This window comes from Episyrphus balteatus, chromosome 1, assembly GCF_945859705.1.
Source record: "Episyrphus balteatus chromosome 1, idEpiBalt1.1, whole genome shotgun sequence".
NCBI classification, from domain to species: domain Eukaryota; kingdom Metazoa; phylum Arthropoda; class Insecta; order Diptera; family Syrphidae; genus Episyrphus; species Episyrphus balteatus.
The window spans coordinates 142,192,530-142,217,864 of NC_079134.1; the positions used below are offsets into that span (position 1 = coordinate 142,192,530).

The following is a 25,335-nucleotide window of genomic DNA, read 5'->3' on the forward strand; positions in this document are numbered from 1 at the left end:
ATCATGAGACGTTGGTAAGAAAGCCTTAGACTATATCGTCCCAATCAAACTTTTGATGACGCATTATTTCAATCGAGTCGCGTTCATACCTTTTGATGTAGTGCGTTTTCTGAACTCAAATCTTTGAAAGGTTCAATGAATACAGCGGGATTTGTTTAAATGGTCCAAAATAAGAAGGAAAGAAATCGACATCACTGTCAACTTCTTAGGGTGTTTTTTATAAAAGTGCTGGTGCCGGGATTGTTATCGCTGAACCTAGTTTTCTTCTCATACCATTACGGTCACTGGGTAAACCTGCTAAAAAGTCTCAATTTTCTTGACACTAGCTATATTTGACCTGAAGTCTATTAACAAAAACTTGTTTTAAGGCTTGAGTGCGAAAATATCTGCTTCCGAATAATAAACAACAAAAAAATGCATTTCATATAACTCTGCAACCGGATTAAAAAAAAATCTTTTGGTTTTCATTTATTTATTTTAAAAAACCATTTTATTCGTCAAGGGGTTAGGCTTGGATTTTTTCCGAAAAATCAAAAAATAATAAATTTTTAAGAAAAATAAAATATTTCGATTGCAAGTAACTATATTTCAGGGGAAAATCCTCTTTACACCACTCTTGTGCATTAACACCATCAATGAGAAACACTATCTTCTTTTTTTTTTTCTGTATAAATTGTTTTCATTTATTTTTAACTTATTTTTATAATTTGGCCAAATTTTATGTATCTATTTGGTTATCTTTATTTATTTTATTATTTAATATTTGTATGTTTGTTTTGGATGTTAAATAACTTAAAAATGTTTTTTGTACAATTAAGTTACATAATTATTTTTAATTGATTAAACACACAATATTGTGTATCTTCTATTCATTTCATTGCGATATTTTTATACAATAATGATTTTTCTATTTCATTTTTAAATTCTAACATTATTGTTTTTAGTTTTATTTTTTTAATTTAAAATTTAATTTAATAATATTTTCATTTTTACAGCCAAAAATTGTTTTTTTTTTTCTTTATTATTTTTTAAGTTTTAAAATTTAATTATTTATTTTTATATTTACAAGTTTTTATTTTAATTTATTTTTGATATCACCACATTTTTTTTTTTAAGATCTAATTTAATTTCAATTAACAATTTTTAATTTTTTGTTTTATTTTTTTATTTACAAATTAAAACATTTACGTTTCAGCTGAACTTCATTCTTCGACTTTCGCTACAGCTGGTGGACTTTCACGTGGTGGACTATTACTGCATGGCGGGCTAACTTGTGAATGCATTGATAAATTTTGTGGATAACCAAATATTCCATTTAAATTACTCAGTCCCATATATTGTGATAGGAGGGTTTGGAAATTTGGCAATTTATAATGGGGTATGAGACTTTGTGGTATTAACGCTGGATTGAAATGATGATGCAAGGCGAAATTTGGTGGCCAAAATTCAGTTGGTATCGATGCTGGATGACCTCCCATGCCATGTGGTAGAGGAATTCCAAGAGGAAAATCAGGCATTCCTAAAAAAAAAAAAAAAAAAAAAAAAAAGAAAATTAGAAAAAAACTGTTCAAAGTGGTAAAAAAAAAAGTTATTTTTATTTAATGTTCCTATTCATCTCTGAAGTGTGTATCTTTGCGAGTATCTTTAAGATATTTTTAGATCTAAAACAATTAATGGATGAATGCAATTTGTCTTTGGCCAGCAGCGTAACGACTCAACACAATAGTATTGCATTTTATTAGATTTGCATATAATTTGTCTGTTTTTGTTTGTTTTGTTGGGAGAGGACAAAAAATTCATCTGAAGATGGTGTAGAAAGACAAAAATGTATCTTAAAGATTAATTTTAGATTATATTCTTCTGCGAGGCGTGTGTATATTGTGCCAATTTGAATTGTACTTTTTTGCGCGTGTCTTGTATAAAACAATACAAATGGGCAGGTGTCCTGTAGGACATAACAATACCAACAATTTATAATAATGTGCGTTCTACTACTTGGCGCTGGGAAAGAATAATGTTTTTTTTTTTTTTTTAACAAATTTCCTGGGATTTGTAAACATGTCGCCGCCATTAATTATATAGGAACGTGCAATTAAATACATTTCATTGTGAGAGTTTGAAAATTATAGCTAGAACTACCTACTGTTCTGTGCAAACGTGTGCATTATTCATATTTAAATAAATGGTAATGTTGGATTGTTTGATTATATCTGATCAGGATATCTATAGTAAATGTATGAAAGGGAGTCACGTGTGAAACAACGGGATATGAAATTTATAAGATTGGTATACCACGTAGATATAGAGATATAAATGAGAACAAAATATGAATATGAAGAGTGAATAAATTTTCAATTGTGAGGGTTGAAACGACGATGCATTTGCATTATAATTTACCTTCAAACTAATTAAGATAAAAGTAATAATGTGAAAATGAATGAATAGAGTTGTATTTATTTAATGTGTTTTTTGTTGTTTTTGTTGTATTTTTATCTTCTAATTACTTGGAATATCTTTTAAGATCTATCTTTATAAAAATAACAAAACTTCAAATCGCTTGTCATAGGTTCTATTTCTACCTATATTCTATAAGGAAAATTAATTTTTGTATACGGTAATGTACTTTCTCACGGAATTTGTGGAACCTATATTTATCTCTAAATTAAAAAAACGTTAAGTTTTCTTAAAATTCCTCAACTTATTTTCCTGTCATTGCCACTTTACAAACTCAAGTTATGGTCTGTGGAAGTTTGTGGAACGTATTCAATTTTTATTTTGCAAGTTATTGTATTGAAACGAATAAGAAATACTAAAGATTTGCTCAAATATCTATGTATATAATGTAAAATCGATATGTTCCACAGCCATATTTTGGATTCCACAAAAAAAACTTTTGGAACGTATTGGTTTTAAATTTTTAGAAAAACTATGAAAAAATATTTTAATGAAAAAGTGAAAAATGCAAACGTTAAGATTAAACTTTTGAGTAGCAAACACAATTATTTGTTAAATTGAATTAACGTTCCACAAAGTGTAGTGGCCTACAATTGCAATAGTTGAGTTTTTGAAAGGAAGTGATAGGTTGCATTGTAGTTTTCAAAAGCTTGAAATTTGTCAAGTAAACTACATTCACTGAGAATAGAAGGTGTGGAACATGTTGTATGAATATTTAATTTTCCCCTTCTAAATTTACTTTATATTGTATTTATATTTAATTTGCATATTTCAGCCTTGTAGACTCAACAAATGTGCTCCAAATACTTGTGGAATGCATTAATATTTCATTTATGGACGGATACAAGTAAAAAAACTTCATTATGATGCCCTTAAAATTATAAGAAAAGAAATCGGTTCTCAAAAAAATAGACCGAATAATACATAAATAAACTAAAAATCAAAGCAGAGCCTTTGAAATTTGGCAGTAAAAAATTTCACGTGAACAATTTTTCTTGAAAAATATAGTTTCGGAATTTTCTCTATTGGCTCTTTCTTGCTCATGAGACAATGTCTTCTTGCAAAATGAAACGCCTTCCTTATCAATCTGCCATTACTTATATCCCTTTTATTGCAGCCTCACAAGGTTCTAAACTGATAGCTTGCTTTTGGAAATTGTGGAACGTATTGATTTTTGGCTATAGTAAAAATAAAAACAAATTTGAAGAATAATCCTATATTTAAAAAATTCTTTTGAATATAAAATTCGTTACGTAACGTTATGTAACGTAACGTGACATAATGTAAACAAATGTAACGTAACGTAATGATTTTTTTCATACTTCAAATTTTAAATAAATCTAATAAATTAGTAAAACTCGCAGAGATACTTTAAAAAATAAACTATCATTCAAATAAAATGCTTTGAAACTTACCTTGATCAGGTAGAAGGTATCCATTTTTGTCTTGATTCATGAATTTCTCACGTTTTCTCCATTTCGCACGACGATTTTGAAACCAAACCTATAAAGAAAACAAAATAGAAATGGAAATTTAATAAAAAATATTCAAATAACTTTTATACAAAATACTTTTTAAAATAAAATTTATTCGGCCTACTCCTTGATTTTTTTTTTTAAGTACCAAATAAAAGCAAATAAAAGCAAATCACTTAACACTCCACTTGCTATTTCCTATTTTTTTTTTTTCACAAAAAAAAAATGTAACAAAAAAATATAAAAACCATCAGCATAAACCTCCCCATTTTTATATCAAATGGCAATTACCAATCAATTTCGTTCCAATTTCCTCCTAACCAAAGCACAATTCATGAACAATTTTTTCAATCTCCATTTGTGAAATCTCCTCTCCCCCCTCTATTTAAAACCCCCATAAAGAAATTTATTTTAAGGGTAGACAAACATTAAGCGCCACAATTCAACCACGATATGGAATAATTGGCCATATAGCCCATCATCATCATCATTCATCACACCCCTCCGTCAATGTTTTCTGTTAAAATTTCTCAATTTAAAAGGGGGTAGGAGTGGGGGGATAAAATGGGTATAGAACTGTATAAAAGGGGAATAAGGGACAATCATAATTTAAATTTCAGACAATGGAATCCAATCGGAAGTGTGTTTCTCTGATTTTCATCATTCCATTTGGAAATTCTTCAAGCTCAGGAAGGGGGAAGGGGTTAAAATCACCCACAGGTTCTCTCACTGATGTGTAAAAATAAAAAAAAAAAACCTAAAGAGATGCAGTTTTTTTTTTTGGAACTCACAACTGTAGGTACGTTTTCTCCTTATTTTGCATTCAATTATTGTCCTTTCTGCACTTGCTGCTGCAAAATTGTCCTTAAACTCTACCTCGTTTTCTTTTTGTAGAAGTTGTGTGTGTGTATAAGTGTAAACGCCCTTCGAACCATCAACACTCTTTGAGGGAAATTCAATTGTTTGTGCGCAACGAAATGGAGAACTCTACCTACCTTACACACATCTCTCTTTTCTAAACAAAATTCTCCACTTCAATTCAATTGAACTTAATCGATAGAGGTAGGTAGGTAGAGTTGTCCTGTGGGGTCAGGCGAGTTCGAAAGGCTTTGGCAAATCATAAATTCTTCGAAGAATTCATCCAAACACAATCCTACATAGTCATACACGTTCATACACTGTTATACACGAAAAATAAAGTTAGATTTCATCTCTCTATGCCATCAATTTTTGCCACGACGACTATGATAATAGGGGTGTGTGTGTGTGTGTGTAGAGACATAGAAATAGACAGATAGGAACAAGAGTGCCAAAAGGACGAAAAAGGACTTCCTGACATTTCATCCAATTCTATTGTGAATTTTCTGAATGGCTTTGCTGATGATGATTTCAACAAGATTTCTTGTTCTCTTTTTCGAGAATACACATCAGAAATGTGGAGGAAGGATGTGCCTCACAATTTGCTGTACGCATTTCTTCTTTTTTTTTGTTTTGCATTTTGTTCGTCCTTTTATTTTGAGCGCAGTTCACTTGGGCGAGAGCATTAGAAATGATTTCCGATCGTTAATTTGTGCTTCATCATTGTGTGTGTGTCTTAGCCTTATCAAGATTATAAGAAAACCCTCTTCCTGTCATCACATCACATATTCTCTGCCTCTCTCAAAGAAATCCACTTATTTTGATCCTTAAACATTTTATTGTGTCCCCCGCAAGGAACGAACGAATGAACAAACAAAGCATATATAAATGTGGGCGCTCGCAGATAATTTGATGTAATTATCCTTGGGGTGTAATTAAGTTGGTCTTAGTTACCTCTAATCGGTGATGATGATGATTGTTGTAGACCCCCCACCCCTCCTCTTCTGCACTCTTTCACTGTATCCACAATTTGATCAACCAGGACACTGTCCTTAAAATGATACCTCTTCATATAACTGGGTATCTTTTTACTCGTCCTTTGTTGGGTAAAAAAAACTTATTTTTTGTACCCAACACCCACACCCCTCCTCAATTTTTTTTTTTCTTTGCATGGAGTGTTACAATTAAATTTTACCCATTCACAATAGGAACACAACCATATAAGGACTCGTAACAAAGATACAAAAAAAAAAGAAATAAAACTAAAGGACGAAAATGATTATGTGGAAGAGATAAAACGATTACTCAACCAGTTGTTGGAATATGTATAGAAGGATCAAGGATGTGAAATGAATAAAAATAGAAAAAGGACTCTGATGGATGGAAATGATGACGTTTACAACGACGGCGTTCGTTGTCGTGCTCGTGTATGATGATGTGTGGTGTGTGTGGAACAACGAGAACGATACGATACGATGGGCCCAGATAGGAGACAATTTGGTGCAATCTTTTAAATAATTGGCCAAGGATAATTGGCATATTGTCAATTAGAGTTGGGAATACATTTTTTTTCTTTCTTTCTCAGTGAGGGGTTGGTGTTTTTTTTTACTTCTTGTTTTTTTTAATTTTTTTTTATATTCATTTCGTTTTTTTTCTTCTTCTTTAATTTCTATTTCTGTTTGAATTGAGTTGAATTGTGATGAGAAAATTGGTTTAAATTGCCTTAAACTAGGCGCGGTTTTACATATCTACCCATTTTCTACTAAGTAGAGCTAGGTATAAAGTTAAATGACATCCGGAAGGATATGTATGGTTTTCTTTTGTTTTCTACCTTTTTTTCATCTGTGTCCTTTGATAATATTTTTTGTTCAAGTCAACTTTAGAAAGAATGAACAATAAAAGGCTACCTATTTATAAAAATTATTTTGAATTAATTAAAGGGTTGTTGTTTTTTTTTTTTATATTTTTCTAAAAAGCAAACAAAATCAAATAGAAAATTAGAAGTAAAGAATTACTAGGACAATAGAGGTATTGTAAATGATTGCTGTTTAGAAGTAAATTTCTATTGTAGTGTTTTTTACGAAGTCATTTTTTTTGTGCCCTATTTTGCTAGGAAAGTTAAGGTGGGTAATTTGTTATTTATTCTAAATCATTTGTTAGTACATTTTTCCAAAATTCAAGGGCACCGTCTTAAGCAATTAATTAATGCCTTAAGAAACCCTCTCAAAAGTGTAAATTTGTTGAATTCTCAAGACAGATGTTGGGATATATATTCATTCCTTAGACAAGAAATAAAAAAGATTTTACAATGCAAGTCTTGAGACAAGGGTGTAATTAAATGTGCTGGAGAATTACAGAATGCCAAGGACATTCAAAGAAAAATACTAGTATCTACCTCCTTAAATATGTTCCGAACTTTTTTCACTCTGGCAACTACTGAAAAAGGAACCATCGCGAACAACTCAACACAGTATAATAATGAATACTAGATATTAAAGTAAACTTCATTTTGTCATATGTCATATTCCAAAATTCCATTAGTTCAAGACCGTACGCGTTCAAGTAAATAAAAACATAACTTCAACATTTACCTCATCAGACCGTACCCGAAGTCCTCATGAAATTACATGAGATGAAGTCGAGTTACCTATCTAGTAAATACTCCAGATCAATATAAAAAGATTACATTTTGATGACAACAATACATCAAGTGATTCAATAGAGTCATACACGGAGTACGGAGAAAACCACCTTAAAACAAGCGGATTCTACACTAAATTCAGCGGATTTCTGCATGGTTTTTCCCATGATGACTACCTACCATCTTAAATTGAGCGGACAATTCATTCCAATGTCTTGAATGCGCAAATTTTAAAGAAATCCACTTAATTTAAGCGGAAAATCATCAGTTTTTCATGTGGAAACATTTTAATCAATAAAAAAAAAAACTGGAAGCCACTGGGGACTGAACCTACAATAGTTGGTGAGAAATAAGTATGATAAACTGCAACTAAATCTAAAGGCTGACGAAAATTTTTAAATTTTAATTTTTAGATGAAAATTAAAATTTATTAAAATGAAATGAAGTTCACCTTAAATTAACCAGAATTTAAGCGGATTCTATTTATATTAAGCGGTAATCCTGTTGTTTTAAGGTGGTCATCACTTTATTAAGGTGTCTTTTTTCCGTTTAGACAACCCTTAATTGCATAAATAATCTGAAGGAATAGCAAAAAAAAATCACTAAATTCAAACTGAAAAAAAAAAAAAAATTTTTGGACCGGTTTGAGTTGTATTAAAAACTGTTCCATGAGAAGTAACATGAAAATTTACGGTTTTTGAGTAATTAAAGGGTAAATTTTAATAAATAAGCCAAAATTTTTAATAATGATACAAAAATTTGGAAATCAAGCTTTCTTCATTTTTTGCATTTTCCTAGAACATGTACTATAGTGTACTAATGTAAATTTTTTCTTACACCACCAAAAAATAGAGATTTCAACGAACAAAATGCATACCGACTTTTTGAAAAAAAAGCTGATTTTTTGACATTTTATTATAAATTAAGGTGTTTTTTTTGATATTAAGTCAAAATAATATTTTAAATCAAATAAATTACAGTGTATTTGGGACATAACAAAGTAAGATATCACCAAATTTCGTAGAAAAAAACTTTTTTTTGAAAAAGAAAAAAATAAAAAAACCAAAAACTCGGTTTTTTTAATTTTTTTGAGGTTATGTAAAAAAATTGTTGATACAAAGGTTGTACGAAGGTAGGACTTGTAGTTTTGCCGGAAATCGTGATATACCATTTTTTACCATTAAAAACTCAATAACCCACCCACTTCCTGAACTCAGCTCGCCCGTAATTTATTTTTCCTTTCATTTTTATCATATTCACCTTCTTTTCCAATGTGTTTCATCCTACTATGGTTTTTGTTTACTTATTAATTTTTTTGAAGGCTTCGGCACTGATCTATAACTCTAACAAACTGAAATAGCGTTGAATTTGCTAGTTATTGGAGTTAAAAATTGGTATTTTCTGAAAGTACAACAAATTCAAATATGTAAACTAAATTCCATCCACATATATAATAAAATAGCATTTTAAGAAATCCCTGCTCGGGCGCCAATCAACGATGTGCTTATTTTGTTTTTTTTTAGTCGAGGTTTTGATCGCTGGTTTCCTAAATTTTGTCTTCAGGCACATTTTTACCAACTTTAAGTCACCTATTTTCTTAAACACTGTCAAGATGAGGCATAAAACCCTTTTAACATCGAAATGAATATGTAACTTTTCTAAAAGTTCCCACAGAGAACAACCAATTTTTAAACGACCCCTTTTTATTCAAACAAATAATAACAAATTTAATCCCCCTTAACATTATTACCATTTCCTCACATTTTGACCAAAACAAAAATAATCAAAAAAAAACAACAACAAAACAGTAAAAACACAAAAAAAAAACAAAACGAAATTTTCAATGATCAGATTATCTTGTCGATTCATAAAAGTCTTTTAACATGTATCCTTTCACTATTAATGGCAGAGAGATAATACCCAAGGACCTTTTTTCAACCTACTATAGCACAAGTACCAACACAACATGCATGTTCTATATGCTCCTTGAACTAAACTCGAATACAAAAAAAAATTTATAACGAACTCTCCATGGATATCAGACTTTATCCTAATCATATATGATGATTGCTTTATTGGTCCTTATTTCGATTTTTATCGTTTTGATCCTCCAACAAAAAAAAATATCGTTACAAACATATATACGAGTATAAATCGCAATAGCCAGGACACTCTTTTTTTTATCAACTATAAACGAGGGAAATCTACATGAGGATGAGAGAGAGAGAGAGAGAATCGTGTGTATATATTCACATAATTCTAAACCAGTTACCAGCCAGAGAGAAATTATCCTTCGAAGTGCATTAAATCCGAAAATAATTGCCATACAATATTGACATCCAGACAGGATTTGAAAAAATGATACAAAAAAAAAATCTAAAAAAAAAATAACAAAATCAAATCACTCTTTGGGTGAAGTGGATGACTGACGACGATATATAGCAAACGAATGAGTATGTACCTAATGATGAATGTATTTTGTATCTCTTTATACCAAAATGTCCTTTATCATTTTTGTAATAGCTCTTCTCAATGAAAAAAGGCACGCGGCAAATGGATTTTGTGTCATTGTAAAAAAAAATATCTGATACCTAACACAAAGTACCATGTAAACATTGCCAATACAAAAGGTCAAGCCCGCCGCGTTTTCCATTTCCACCCTTTTTTTGAAAAAAATAATAAAAAAAACACAAACGATATACAAATAAATAAAAAAATAAATCGTTTGGGTGGTTTAAAGGACACAAACAGACTAACGACCGACAGAGGAAATAATAATTGCGCACCCCTAATTACATTGCCGTTAAGTGAGTATTAAAGGCGATTACCGAAGTTGGTACACACACGCACTATCCCAATTTCCCCTATTCCACAGTTATCCTTGTTTTCGCCAGAATTTCATTATATTTTTCGCGTGAATTTTTTATATCATCCAGGACATGTGAGTTACGCACAATTCAATTAAATCACCTGGAAGTAATACAAGAGGAAACTTAAGCCTCTCTTCGTTCATTCAAAAAAATTCTATAATCCATTTCCAGGACTATGAATTTTCGAAAATGATACTTTCCCATGAATGAGGACGAAAAAGAAGAATTAAGTTGTTCGCAATGTTTTCACCCACTTGTCAATGTTGCGTCGAGTTGTGGCGCATTGTCGTCGAAACGACAGAAGCATAACGCACGACATTTTTTTTTTTTTGTATATCGTGTTATCGCATTTTGTATAATTTACCACCATGGAAATTCGAAAAGCTAATTTATGCAGATCCTGTAGTTACTTGTTCGCGTATTGTCATGCAAATCTTGTTGATATCCAAGGATAATTACGAACAATTAAAAAGCTGAAAATTGCTTGCTTACTGGAAATTATCCTATTTTTTTTTGCAATTTTTTTTTTATTTACGCGTGTGTGGGATTTTAATTTTTTTTTTTTATTTTTAATTGCATCCTCATTGAATGGATAATCATGTTGACTGTTGAATTGATTGGTTATATGTACTCTCTTTCGTATACAGTCAACATGCATATAAATGTGTATAGTATATCCTTCTTATTAAAAGTAAATTGCAGAATTTATAAGCATCACAACGCATGCAATTGAGCATAATTTACGGAAGTCATTGCAGATACAATTGTAATTAAATGTAATTAGTTCAATAAAATTTTATAATGTATACAGAAACAGATTGATATTTTGTTGGTAAGTAGTATAAAGTGGGGGTAAGGGTGGATTGGATATTATGAAATTGTAAGGGGGATTAAAATAAGGTTACATTGTGTTGTGCAAGAACTATTCATTGTTCAAGGTGGAGTTTTATTTTACCAATTGTGAGTAGGCCTTTAATCGATTCAACATTTAGAAAAATAAGTGTGGTATTTTTAACTTTTTTAAAATTTTATATAACAAAACTGGTAGAAAATTTGACTGTTTGAAAACACTTTCTGACTGTAAAATCTCAAAGTTAAAAAAATTTATTTTTTGATTTTAAAGAACGTCGAACCTAATATTACCTATCTTTACCTACTTAAAAAAGTTATATCGGGTCCAAAAACAAAATTTTTTTTTTAAAGGTTCGAATTTTCAAAAACCTTTTTTTTTACATTGGTCAACAGCTTCTGCACAATTTTCTCAAAAAATCGAAATAGTTAGAAATTTGAATTTCAGAGAGATTGCATCAAATATTTTTCTGGCTTCTACTGGAAAACTTCTATCGAAAGGTCAAAACTTAAAAGCCAACTTTTAGAGACCTGGCCCTTTTATTATTCTGAACGCTTCATTAAATGTATTAAATGCCTTATTTCTGATGTTAGGGGTGGAAAATTTTAGTGTGCTTTCAACAGCATTTATTAGTTCCATAATCAACTCGGTTTTCATAATATACACCTAAATATAAGAGATATTGAAAAAAAAATGAGTGGTGCTTCAAAAAATTGCCTATTTGTTTTTTAATTTTGTCTCTTTCTGCTCAAAACGTTTAAAATTTCTAAGGCAAATTATACTTGTTACGTATTCAAGGAAATTAAATTTTGGAATATTAGTTATAGTATATTCAGTATAAAGAAGAGACATGAAACACCCATTGTTTTATTTTTACATAAAAAATAAGAATTTCAAAATCGTTTCGGGTGTAACACATTTTACTAATTTTTGTTGATTGATTACAAAAATAATAATAAATCTATTTTCACTTCTCTTTATCAAATACAAAAATTCTAAAAGTCATTATTGATTTTTTTTTTTTTGAAAAATCAGTTTTCTTTTTTTTTTTTGGAAAAGTGTTGATTTTTTTTAGTCTAGGTTTTAAGGTATTGATTAATCAATTACTACACAATGGCCTTCAGAATCTATTTTTAATGCAAGAGAAGTCCAGTTTTTATATGATTTTCAAAATAGATTTAGTGGTTAAAAATTTGTATCGTCAGTGATAAAAGTTACAGAATATTGGTAAGTACAAATATCAAAAGTATGGCAGTTTTAATCAATTTTTAAGTGCGATTGAAATTGCTCTAATAAAATTGAAATTCAGTTAAAAAATTGATTTATGAAGAATACAGTTTTGACTAAAAATATCAAGCGATGTATAAAAAAAGTATATATAGGTACATAACTTTTATCAAAGACGTCGAAAAATTTTTGGGAAGATTTAACTTTTAAAAAATTGATATGCCCCAAAAAATATTTGTTGTAATAATGACATTGAAATTGACTAAACAACCAATGAAGACAATTAGATCACGAAATGGTTCTAGATTTGATCACAGTACTTGTTGTAATTTTACAACTGAGGATAATTTTACAAAAGTGGATAAAATCGCGATTCACTATTTTCAAACTTAGCATGCAGTCTGCTTTTCACATCCCAATTCTTATTTAACTAGCCCAAGTTCAATATAAACTTCAAATTGGTGCCAAAAATCGGGCTCTGAAAACCGGTGAAAACTGAAAATCGTATGAAAAATCGAAATTTTACATTTAGTTTTTTTTTTGATTTTCTGAGATATGACAAAAAGTGTTTTTATCTTTTTGAAAAGTCAAACCTCAATATTTCATAGTTATAAAATATTCCATAAAAAGAAGATGAAATAATTGCCAGTAAATTTTTGTTGTTAGACCCTGTGTTCAGTTTTAAATGACTTCGAAGTCCAACACTTAAATATGTCAGAAGTTAGTTATTTTAACCCTTTAACGATATTATTAAGAAAAATAAACAATAGATCGCGGTTATAATTAAAGCCTTTGGATCTTACATATGAAACAAGTACCTCTAGTCCGTTTTGAATTTGCTCCCAAAAAATAACATTGTTCATACTTTTCTACATGTTGTTGATTTTTTTATCATCAGAAATAAATCGGTAGCAGTCCCTTTAGAAAAAACTAAACTTTCCACAAAGTTCTAATTGTCTTAAATTAATATTACGACATCAAAACTATAGGTTGCAAAAAATTACACAAAAATAGAATCTGGCATAAAAGTTTCGTTTTTAACGAAAATTAAGAATCTGTAATTTTTATGACAAATTGTATGATTAGGTACCTATAAAATTTTCATAAGTCGCCAATTTTATACTTGTACTAAGCCTCACATTTGTTTGACGTAAAATATTTTTCTTATTTTTCCATATTCTTTCCACCCCGACTGTGTAAAGTTACAAAATGATTAAAATTTTATTGGCATTGTTTTGTAAATGAAGCATTTCCCAGGCGTTACACAATTGAAAATTACACATAGCAAATTTATTGTGTGCACATGATGTTAATTTGTTATGAACAAGGATATACAACACACAATAGGATATCGTGTATATAGGTAATACAATTTAAAAGCAAATTTAATGACAATTTTAGTTACAACACGCGTCAATATCAGAAAAACACACACACCCAAACAATATACAATCATTATTATCCTCATCTCTCATCAACTGATGACGACGTTCTGCCTGCCTGCGTCGCCCTTGACAACATTCATCGACAAATAATGTAATTATCGAATGAGTAAATTGCACTTAATCTGAATGTAATTCAAAAAAATTCATAAAATTAAATGGACTTATTTAGTAAACGGATGTCCGCTTGTTTGTTTCTCTTTTTTTTTATCCTTTTTTGTAACTGGTAGCTAATTGTAATGGTTTTTATATAATCTCACTTTTGTGATTACGAACTAATTAAATACTATCAAAAATCCTTAATAAAAAGTAGATTCTGTATAAAATATATATAAACCCACCTGCACACGTGCTTCACTTAAATCCAAACGCATCGCCAAATCTTCACGGGTAAAAACATCAGGATATTGAGTCTTCTCGAATGCCCTCTCGAGCTGATGCAATTGAAATGTGGTAAAAGTCGTCCTTGATCTATATATTTTTTTTTTTTTAGATTTAGAAAAATAAAGAAAAGAAAGGATAATGGAAAAGGAAATTAGTATTTTTTTTTCTTAAGATGAATCATTAATCGGATTTGAAAAAAAAAATTAAAAAAAAAAAAGAAAGTGATTGTGTCGGTTCCTTTATTGGTATCAGGATACACACAAAAAATTAATAAAAAAAAAAAGGAGAAGAACAACTTACCTTCGAACCTTTCGTGGACGTTCCATGTCATTTTGATCATGACCATTATTGAGACTATTCGAAAGGTCGTCGTCGTTGTCTCCGTCACAGCCATTATCTGTGTTTGTTGGCGAAGGGTCTTCCTTATAATTGTGATGCTGATGACTATGATGATGGGATAAGGATTCAGAATCTAAAATAAAAAAAAAGTGAAAAGAATTGTATGAGTACATTAATGGGATTTAGGAAAAAAAATTTTATTCTATTTTGTAAGTTTTACTAATTGATGTATTTGAGGCGTAAACACAAGGGTGTTCAAGTGGAGTTTTTTCTTGATGTAGCAATATGATTGACGAGTGTATGTTTTGAAATATCTACTACAGTTCAATGAAGGCTTAAGAATAAAAGAAAATAGTTGTGAAAAGTGAATTACTTATGCACACAATCAAATCAGATAATCCTGTTTTTTCGTTAATGATTTATTGATAACAAACAAGACTCGAGAGTTTAAGATTAAAAAAGGTATGTAACCATGTCCTACCCTGCTATTAGGTATTTTTAAAACAATTTCGATACTTGTTCACATTCAAAGGACGTGAGACTTTGTAGCTTAATTAATATTTACGGTATCAAATAGAAAAAAAAAAACCTTTTTAAGCTATGTTCAATGTAAGGTTTTGTCTCATGTGATAAGTAACTAACAACAGAATTTCGTTTACAGACTGTGTAGAAAGTGCAAATTTTCTACCAACTTTTTCTAAATCCTTTGAACATTTTTATTGGATCATAAGTTCTCGTAATGTTACATTTTTTGTTCAGACTAATTTGGAGAAACAACTTTGGAAGAAGAAATTCCGTAACGCGTAACGCCTCCGTACGGCTTGGTTGTTGTTTTTTGCAGAATGGATTTTTTCAGCATTTACTTCAAGTACTCTTTGAAAGAATTCATATTCCTTCAAACCTTAAGATCTTTGACACAGTTTTAATGATATTTTTCCTGAAAAAGTAAAACTCTATTAAGCCTCATCAACTTTTTGGACAAAAAAAACAATGTGTTCGCTGTTAAAACTCCGACTTCTTTATACTCTGTAACAGTTTACTACTAACAAAAATAACATTATTTTTAGCAGAATTAATTCCTTCTTTAAGTTTAATGTATACGTTTGATTGAATTTCAGGTCATATTAACAAAAAATCTGTTTAATGGTTTTGTTCTTTCCAAAAAATTATAAAAAAATAAGTTAGTTTCTATGTTGCAATCGATAAGTACTATGGACATTGGACAAAAAAATGCATTTTAATAATTCTCAGTAATGTTAGAATACAATCTAATAGTTGTTTGAGGCAAAATCCTGATAGAAGTGATTGTTTCAACACTTCTTCGAACTTAAGTCAAAGTTGCGAAGTACATGAGTTGGATAGTTGGATTAGTTTTAATCTAGAACAAATAGTAAGGTATTCCTCAATAGTGTTGAGATGGAATTCTTTCTTGATATTTGCCAACAATCTGGTAGCTGACAAATCGAATATACTTTAGTTTATGTTCAAATAACTGGAAAAAAAACTGCTACTAATGAATTCTTCTGGTAAACAAATACCTACTGGTAACTCTTAATTGAATAAGACAAGTACTTGTGCTTAAAAAGTATCACTATCCTTCAGTATCAACTACTTTAAAATTTACTTTCAATCTACATGTGCTTAATTTTGCAGATTGAATGCAAAGAAGCTTTCAGCTCCGCAGGGAAAAATGTTGTTTATCGAAAAGATAGTAAAAAAAAAACATATCGTAACAGGAGCACAAGCGTATACACTTTTATTTAGAAATTATTTGCACATTTGCAAACTTGGTACTTTCGCCCCATTTTGCTTTAGAATAGATGAAAATAAGGACAGTATTGCTATTGACTTAATTTAAAATTGTTTAACAAAATATTTAACGATTTTGACCCAAAAAAAAAATTCCAAACTTAAGTTAAAAAACCAATGTTACGAATCTAAAGCCAAAGTTCAGCAAACTACCATTACGATAATAATCCCAAAAGTCGAAAAATTGAAAAGAGGATTTGCAATATTCGAAAAAAACTGTTCTCATATTTCTCTAAAAATTTCATTTTTTCAGCCAGTACCTCAGAACAAAATGTCCTTAAAACACAAAGGATTAACATTGAAATAAAATTGAAAACTCACTTGAAACAATCATTATACACATTCATATCGAAGTTCCTCACATGATACTGAGATATAAATTCCCATTCCGATATGTGAAACAATTTTGTACCCAAAGAGGATTATGTTGCAATTTTTCTTTATTTGTTTCTTTCACAATCCTTTTTTGTTTCCATTTGATTTTGCAATTAAAAAATAAATGAAGAAAAAAAAAAGTATAAAATTGCTTTGTATGTTTGCCATTAAAAATCAATTTTATTATAAATTAAGCCGCGGAAAAATGAATAAAATCAATATAAAATACAACAACAAAAAAAGGCACTCCTTGAAATCGTGAATTCTCAAGTTCTAATAAAACAGAGAAGAATTTTTATCAATACAAAAAAAAAAGTTGCAGACATAAAATGCATTAAAAAGGATTTTTTTTTTTTAATTCTCTCAAGATATATTGTTGTATTTGTATTTAAGTCCTTATACAATTACAAAATTGAATTTGCACACTTTTTTCTTTGATTTTTTCCTCCTATAGCAACCTCCATTTGTTAGAGATTTTGTTCTTAGTTTCTCCCTCGTCGATAATAACGATGATGATGTTGATGATGGTGTTCAAAACACTCGAAAATCCATATTTTCTGCACTTTTTGTTTTTCCCCCTTCATTTCTTCGGTATAGAAATATTGTAGAGAAATAAATATCAAGGAACAATGCGAGAGGAAATATCTCTTTGCTTTTTAATGAATCGATTTTTGAAGTTGAACCTCAAATTAATTTTTAATGTATCGCATACAAATTAAATATTTCTCAGCATGATATCATTTTGGACACTTTTTTTTTCTTCTGTAAGGATTTGAAGGTAGGTTTTTTAAGCCTAAGGGTGTGAGTTCACTGATTTACTAATATACAATAGAAATTCAAGGCAAATGACAGGATAATGATATTGTAGTAATACATTTTAATAATGTCATGACAAATATTCATATTTCTTTCATTTTTCTTGCACTCAGAACAAAAAAAAAAAAAAATGGGAGGAGGGGCTGAAACAAACCCCTTTTCTACTCAAAGTTTAACAAAAAAACAAGTTTGAAATCTATTATCCTGATGCAAAGGATACATAGATACTATAACACATCACAGAGAGAATGAGCGACGATGACAAGAGTGTCAGAGGATTTTCAATTTCCGTACCGCAAAATTACCAATGGCAATTGCATTAGGCTCTCTGTTGTTTTTGTTCCTGTGTGATTGAGTGTATGTTGTTGTTGCTGTTTGAGCAAAGTCCTAGATATGTCCAGTCCATACACACACCACTACCACCCAACAACACGATAATGGGGTTATCCTGTCATGATGAAGTTGTGATTTCTACAGAGTGTAGTGTTAATGCAATTTGCATATAATAGCATTTGATGTTCAATATAAATTGTGTAGGAGGAAGAAATCTCTACCCCGTTCTCCCCTATTCGATAGGGTAACGCTATTGCATCTATTGAATAAAATTAGCACAATGCAATTGAGTTATGGTACAACACACACACTATATCCTCTCTCTTTCCTGAATGGGTGCGAGAAAATGGGGTGTCTTTTACCCTCTGCTATAGTCTGCTAGCTAGTATCTATCAGCAGAGGAACACGCCCTGAGATTGACTATCATTTATTTATATATAGGCAACTCCCCCCATCTCTCTCTCTATCACTGGCAGTTTTGATGTATGTTTGATGAAAGATTGAAATGTTAAACGATGTGATGATACAATCAATTTTCGGACAAGCTAAACCCCAGAACTGCATCAATCTCCTCTGGAAAGTGTTCATCATCATCATGATCTCCCTTTTTTACCTATATGCATTTTAGTACATATTTGTATAACTAGAGGGCTATATGAGTATTTTTTGATGATGATGATGATGATGATGGAGTTCTTGTTAGATTTTGCGATCGAAGTAATTGAATTATTGTTTGATGAAAACGAATATAAGCTTCAAAGGTTTTTCTAAATGAATAACAAAAGAATGAAAAAAAAAACGTCACAAAACCAACATTTTTCTATTTATTAGAGATTTTTTTCTAACAACGTTTCTGATCAAAAAGATTAATTATTTTTTGATAGATGTCATTTTAATATTATGCATGACCATGGTATTTTGTATGATAATTTTTTTGATAAATAAATGTAAGCAAATTTTGAGGGATTTTCGATGGTCATAATGAGTGTTTAGAGGGAAATTTATTATTGAAATAGGTAATTATGGTATCTAAATGAATTTATGTAAATAAATTGGTTGATTATGCAAAGGTGATAGAAACACATTACCACAACAAGTTAACCAAAAACGAGTTGTGAATTGGTAGTTTGGTACTTAAAAAACATCAAAAAAGGGATTTTAAAATTCTATTTATATTAGATGAAATATTTTAATAACCAATCATTTTTAATCCATCAAAGAAAAATTTTAACACAAAGAAAATTAAGGGATGTGTGTACAATGTATATTTATTGAACATTTTATTTTGTTTTTACAGTCAACTCAGTTAAACTGATTTTTTTTTTTTTCTTTCATAAACGTAGACAACTTTAGAAAGCCTAACAAAAGGGTTTATTAAAAAAATTATTTCTCCCAACTTCAATTAGAAGAAGAATTACTTAAGTGGCATTTTCGAAATTTCATCAAAATTAATAAGTGTAAAAATCATCTAAGTGCTATTGAAAACTTAGTATCAAATATGGACTAAATGATACATAAGTAATAGTAGAGTAAATTTTTGAACCAGAAGTTCAAGAAGTGATAGCTCACTCCTAGCTGGCACCATCCGCTGATTCGAAGCTCCTGTCTGGACTGCTAATAGAGTTAAACATGTTTAAGTTTAACAAATTATACAAAATCGGTTTTATATCGTCGGTGCAAAGCCAAAACCACGAATCTGCATTTTTGGACATTTTAACTTTAATGCGTCATTTAACTTGTTATCGGTTCCTCTATTGACTGCATCAACCCCAATCCTCCATCTGTTGCCCAGCAACCTAAACTATCAATGAACTTTGCACGAGTTTTCATAAATTTGCATGAGTTTCTAAAACTTTGAAGCCGTTTTTCTCAAAATTACAATTTTGCAGATTCGTGGTTTTGGCTTTGTGCCCACGATATATAATTATCACAGGCTATCAGTATCAATTTCCTGAATTCACTGCTAATAGCTGATAAAGTCAGCTTGGTTTCAGCCGTGCTAAAGTTTGCCGCTTGAAACAGTAGGTCAAGTACTCTCAGACTTCAGCAATTCAAATTTCTTTTAAAAGTCCACTAGGGTTCATTGTTCATTGATAAGGAATACTAGGAAAATTAGGTTCAGATCAAAAAATTTGTGCAAATGTTGAAATTTTCAGATCGTTTTTGCATAGACTTAAAGGAAATTATTTTAAATTATAGTCCTTTTTGTTAACAAAGATGAACAATTGCATTCAAAATTAAAAATTATATGTAGAAAAACTCACTGATGTAAAAAATGGTAAGATATTAAATTCCTTTAGAAAACCAAAACAAATAGTGAAATGATTTAATTCTTTTATGTTTTTTTTTCAACTTTTTGGAGAATAATCATTTTTAACAAAAAAAAACAAAACCGCATTCCATGGATAAAAATTGGTTTTTATTGTGTTTCTAATAGTTCATATGGCCAGAACTGAACGAAAAGAATAATTATCAACATTGGTTCACTCAGTCCAAAGTTATGACTTATGAGTTAACAAACACAACAAAAAAAAAAATACAGACGAAAAAGAAAAACACTTAAATTTTTGAAAGATCGATGGTTACTTATTCAATTTCATTAAATTCATTAAAATAAATGTGAAATAATTTCTTCGATTTTTCAAATGTTAATAGCCTTGCACCAAATTTAAATTTTGGCCAATTTGGGTTGATAAGCGGGCAAATTTAATAACCTTAAAGCTAATTTAGAAAGGCAACCACGTTTTATTTCAGTCGTGGTCCAAAAAACATCACATTTTTCATTTTTTTGCTTAAAATTATGACATTTTCAATGCTCTTTTCTGAGAAATTTCTGAGAAGAAAGTTAAAGTTATTTGGTAATTTGACAGAATTTTGCTGTAGAAAAATGGATACAAATAATATAAAGAAAGAGCATATTCCGTGTTCTGAAAGGTTTGCAAGAAATTTTGTATTGGATTTGAGGACCACAAAATTCAACTCTTTAAAGTTTATTGTCTGTGAACTGGAATTTTATAACCTGTTTTCAATAGAGACCAAATGAGTTTATTTTCCAAACTAGTTTATTTTGAATGTCAAATCGTAAAGGAAATTTCTTTAAAATAAAATAATTTGCGAGATTATCTCATTTGGGCTCTAAAAAAAAACAGGCCATTAATGACTTTGGAAATATATGATATACATATAAAAGTTTATTAGAATTCAATGCTGCAAAATGAAGTTTCTATACAAAATTTTATACACTTCGGATGGCAACCTGTCAAAATGAATGAGTTTTTTTTTACTATTTTTTACCGTTTTATACCATTTTTACATTTTTAACATTTTTTTCACTTTATTTACCAAAAGTGTTAAAAACAGTTTCTTACACGAAATCGCACATCAGTGATACAAGTACCATTAAAAATAAATCAAATATTTATTAAATCAATTTCTTAACCTTTGCTCAATAAAAATGTAGTAACAATTGTGAACAAATAAAAAATGATTAATATTTGCCTTATGACTCAAATTAGTCTATCCAAATGATCAGAAAAGCTGATCGAAGTGATAAGTTGGTATAGAAGTTTTCATTAAGTTACTAAAAGCACTTTTTATTGACAAGCACATTTTGTAATCTTGTACGAGCTTCGAGAAATGTGTCAAACATAAAGACTAATCCTCTGCTTTATATTGTAAGTATAATATGCGAAATCAAGTACAGATTGAAACTTTATTTTTTTATGAGCTTGTTGTTTCTTAACATTCCAAAGTTTCGTTGTATAATAGTATTTATGATATTTTTCTAAATTGTTTGTGACAAAATAAACACTGAAAGAAAACTATTGTAATGGTTTTATTTGGAATTTAGCAATATTTAAACATGTAAACATTTTTTTAGTGAAAAGATTTACTTTTCCAATTTTACGGGAGCAATTAGAGAAAATTTTTGAAAATTACTAATTTTTAGACTAGAGGTCGAAAATCTTAGAAAAATAGCTGATTAGCTGATTGCATAGGCTTGTTCACTGTTTCGGGACTTTGATCCGAAAAAATCTGCTTCCGAATGTAGGTAAAAAAATAATATTACGACTGGAAATAATTCAGCAACCCGAACTCCTACAAACTTTTGATTTTCAGTTATGAATAGAGTCTAAAGACCCCTTTTTTTATAAAATAATGCATTCGTTTTGTCCTAGATTTGTACTCTTTTTTTAGTTCTTATTTGTCCGTTAAAGTCCGGGATTTTGCATCTAGATTACTAGTTCGTCAAAATATATCTACACTTAGGGAAAAGCCACCATAAAACTACGTAAAATCAATGAAAACCACATTGATTTAACTCTATTATTCGGAATGATTTTGCGTTGAAAATGAACATTTTAAAATCAACGTTGAAAAAAGGTTAATTTTTGATGGTTTCGTATCTTAGTCACGTAAATAAAAGTAGTTCATCTTTGAAACAACGATGTTTCAACTTCAATTTATTTTTTCCCTTAGTGTAGCAACCTTAAATTAAGGGCGTCTGCTCAAACAAAATTTAAGAAATTCTATTGTTTTAAAAATTTTAGGAATGTACATATATGTAAATTTGAGGAAATTTTCGGTTGCGATAGAGAACTAAGAAATAAATGATGAAATTTGCAGAAATGTTGACAAATTCGTCAGTTGTGTAAATGTTAAATCATAGGGAAGTCAATATAAAGCTGCGTAAACATTTCGTTGTTTTGTGATGATCAACACGTTTGATCAACAGATTGGAGTAAATGTGGACGTGTCGATCAAGTTTTAGCCATATTTGCTTAGTAATATGACAATATAATACCGCCTTAAAAACTGATTTATTGATACATATGGTACCTAGGGTAGAGTTGCCTAGTTCCGGCCCTCTCCAGTACCCGGCCACCTTTCAGAAAAATCCTTATAACTAGTGATTTCGTAGGATTTATTCCAAATTTTTGCTATTATTCTGTTCTGTTCTGTCTCTCCTAAAATTACAATATTCTTATTATTCTTGTTATTCAGTTTTCTTAGAAAAAAATAAGTTTTTGTGAAGTGATCCAATCGGGTATGGTTTTTTTTAATTTTACCGCCGAAACCTACTATCGTAATTAGTGTTTTGTGGAAACAATTTCAGAGCTAATGCTTTGAAATGTTGTTTTTCTTATTAAATATATATTATTCTTCAAATAAAATAGGTTTTAAATAGGAAAAAGATGTGAATTTTGGTAATTTTAAGGGGGCCGGAGACAGAACACAAAAAAAAACTTTGAAATTCAAGAGTTTCCTGTATTCGGCCCCCTTTTATTGATAAAAGTTTAAAAAATGGGGAAAAATAAATACATTTTTAAATCATTTGATGTTATAACTTATTAACAATCAAAATTGTTTCTAAATTCTTAAAACACAAACATTTAAATAAAAAATATTCAATTTATTTAAGCTTGACCTTATTTAGTCAGTGGATGGAAATGGGACACTAGATGGCCGAAAATAGGAAACAAAGGCCGGATTTAGGAGAATCGGACTATTTTATACAAAAACTTAAATAAAATATTTTTGGGAACTATTATTAACTATTTTTTTAACCATACTGAAAAATAATTAAATAAAGTACATTTTATTTCAAGAATTATTCGAAAATGTTAATATTCGACGTTTCTGTGCTTTATTTTATGAGACAGAATCCTTAAGGGCCGGCTACTAGCAACTCTACCCTATAGTAATTTACTGTAAAGGGTCAGTAATGTGATTTTTTTTTAAAGATCATAAACAAAAAATTTTCAATTTGCGATTTTACATCTAAAGTATATTTTTTAAAACACAAAATCTCAAGTTCCCGTACTATCCTACTATACTTCTAATTCTGCCACTCGTATGTTAATTCATAAAATTAGTTTTTTATTGAGTTAAAATTAATATTTAAATAGTTATGGCAGTTAAATTAAGAACTTTTTAACTGGGAACGTGGAAAATTTTTCTTTGTGAAGAACTAAATCGAAATCTTAGCCTTAAAATCTATCTACAAGAGAAAAAAAGAAGGTCCTAGTGCTTAAAAAAATAAATAATATCAATTTGTTCAAATACATAGAAAGTCTCATTCAGCGCATCAAAAACGTTGAACACTAACTCTCAAGTTCTTTTTGCTTCTTCTCTCCAACATTATAACACAAATTGGTAAAATTGTGTTCTTCTAATTTATTAAAAACATAAGATCTGTTTAATGAATCTGATCCGGACAGAAAAGTACAGAAAAGATCCGAAAAGTACAGGTTTGTATGTTCCGTGAAGAAAAACCTTGCCCAAACTGTTCTACAATTTGTCACTTTGTGTTTCATGAAGTTGTCCAGAACAGTTTAGTTCAAGTTTTTTTGCTCCTACTTTTGAGGTAGAGCAGACGAGTGAGAAGTGTCAAACTGCAGCTGATTTGTTTAATTTTGACAAAAATATATTTAAATGAATCCAAAATAATGGAAATTTCTTTAGAATATTCTAAATATGAAGGAATAATTCAAAATGTGAAAAAATATTCTAATAAATAATAAATTATTTGAATGCAAATTAATAACAAAGAATATTTTTTAAATTTTAAATTTCGAAACTGATAGGCAACTGTCACCCTAATAAAAACGAAGCCGTACTTTTCTGATCTTTTCTGTTCTGACAGTTTTCAGGCATTTGTGCTGTTCTAATCTGCTCTATTCTAGTTTTTCTTCATTAAACAGACCTATAATAACATAAATATGGTCATCAAAATGCTTTCAAATGATTTCAAGGACTTTTGGTATTTTCGAAGTGATTTGGGAAAGTTTTATTATGCAATTTCGTAAGATTTTTCTATTTATTTTAAATAAAATGCTAAATAAAAAGAAATTAGACCGAAAGTGAAGCCTGATGTGTTACTTGCAATTTGTTTATTAAGTATGTATTTAGTAAAACGAGAAATTTTGAATGAATATATTGCGAAGTGTGACCAAAACATGCCAAAATGTAACACATGCTGTCAAAAGTTTCAATACACTAATGTTGGTAACAAGTTCGAAAACACAGTGATAAGTATCTTAACCATTAAGGGCTTAAGACAGAAGTAAGTAACAAATTTCTTTATTTGTTTCAATTTTTCGCTAATACCTCTAAAAAATTACCCGACGCATTTCTCCTCTGAAGAAACTTGTGAGACCTATTCAGTTAAAACTGAATTTTCTAGTTCAAGCCTTCAAATTACAACATTTTTTAAACTTTTTTTAAATGCCATTGCATTTAATAATTTGTATTCTTACCACTTCTTCGACTTTGATTTCCTAAAATTTGATCGATGCTATAAACAGCTCGGGGTCGTGATACTGGAGCATCTTGCGACGGCCTTAAAGGCACAACGGAAGAATGTGTTGTTGATGTTGACATCATGATGAAAATGAATAATTTATTATTTAAAAATAATTATCACTAATTTTAACACTTAGTATATTTAATTTATTTTTAT

At 29.6% G+C, this 25,335-nt stretch overlaps 1 protein-coding gene across 1 annotated transcript; it reads right to left on the reverse strand.

Annotated features, from left to right (window-relative positions):
- Positions 1-1,072: 1,072 nt before the first annotated feature.
- Positions 1,073-25,335, reverse strand: LOC129918606 (retinal homeobox protein Rx2). Its single transcript, XM_055999233.1, has 5 exons — positions 25,133-25,335; positions 14,502-14,673; positions 14,159-14,288; positions 3,870-3,957; positions 1,073-1,519 (listed from the first exon to the last, which is right to left on the reverse strand). The coding sequence occupies exons 1-5, from the start codon at positions 25,257-25,259 to the stop codon at positions 1,203-1,205; spliced, it is 834 nt and encodes a 277-aa protein (XP_055855208.1). The 5' UTR covers positions 25,260-25,335; the 3' UTR covers positions 1,073-1,202.

Excerpts from the sequence above, each read along its gene's own strand:
- LOC129918606 (XM_055999233.1), bottom strand. The coding sequence starts at position 25,259 with ATGATGTCAACATCAACAACACATTCTTCCGTTGTGCCTTTAAGGCCG. Across the intron at positions 14,289-14,501 it reads CGTCCACGAAAGGTTCGAAG|ATCAAGGACGACTTTTACCA; the intron begins GTAAGTTGTTCT and ends AAAAATATATAG. Across the intron at positions 1,520-3,869 it reads ATACCTTCTACCTGATCAAG|GAATGCCTGATTTTCCTCTT; the intron begins GTAAGTTTCAAA and ends TTTTTTTTTTAG.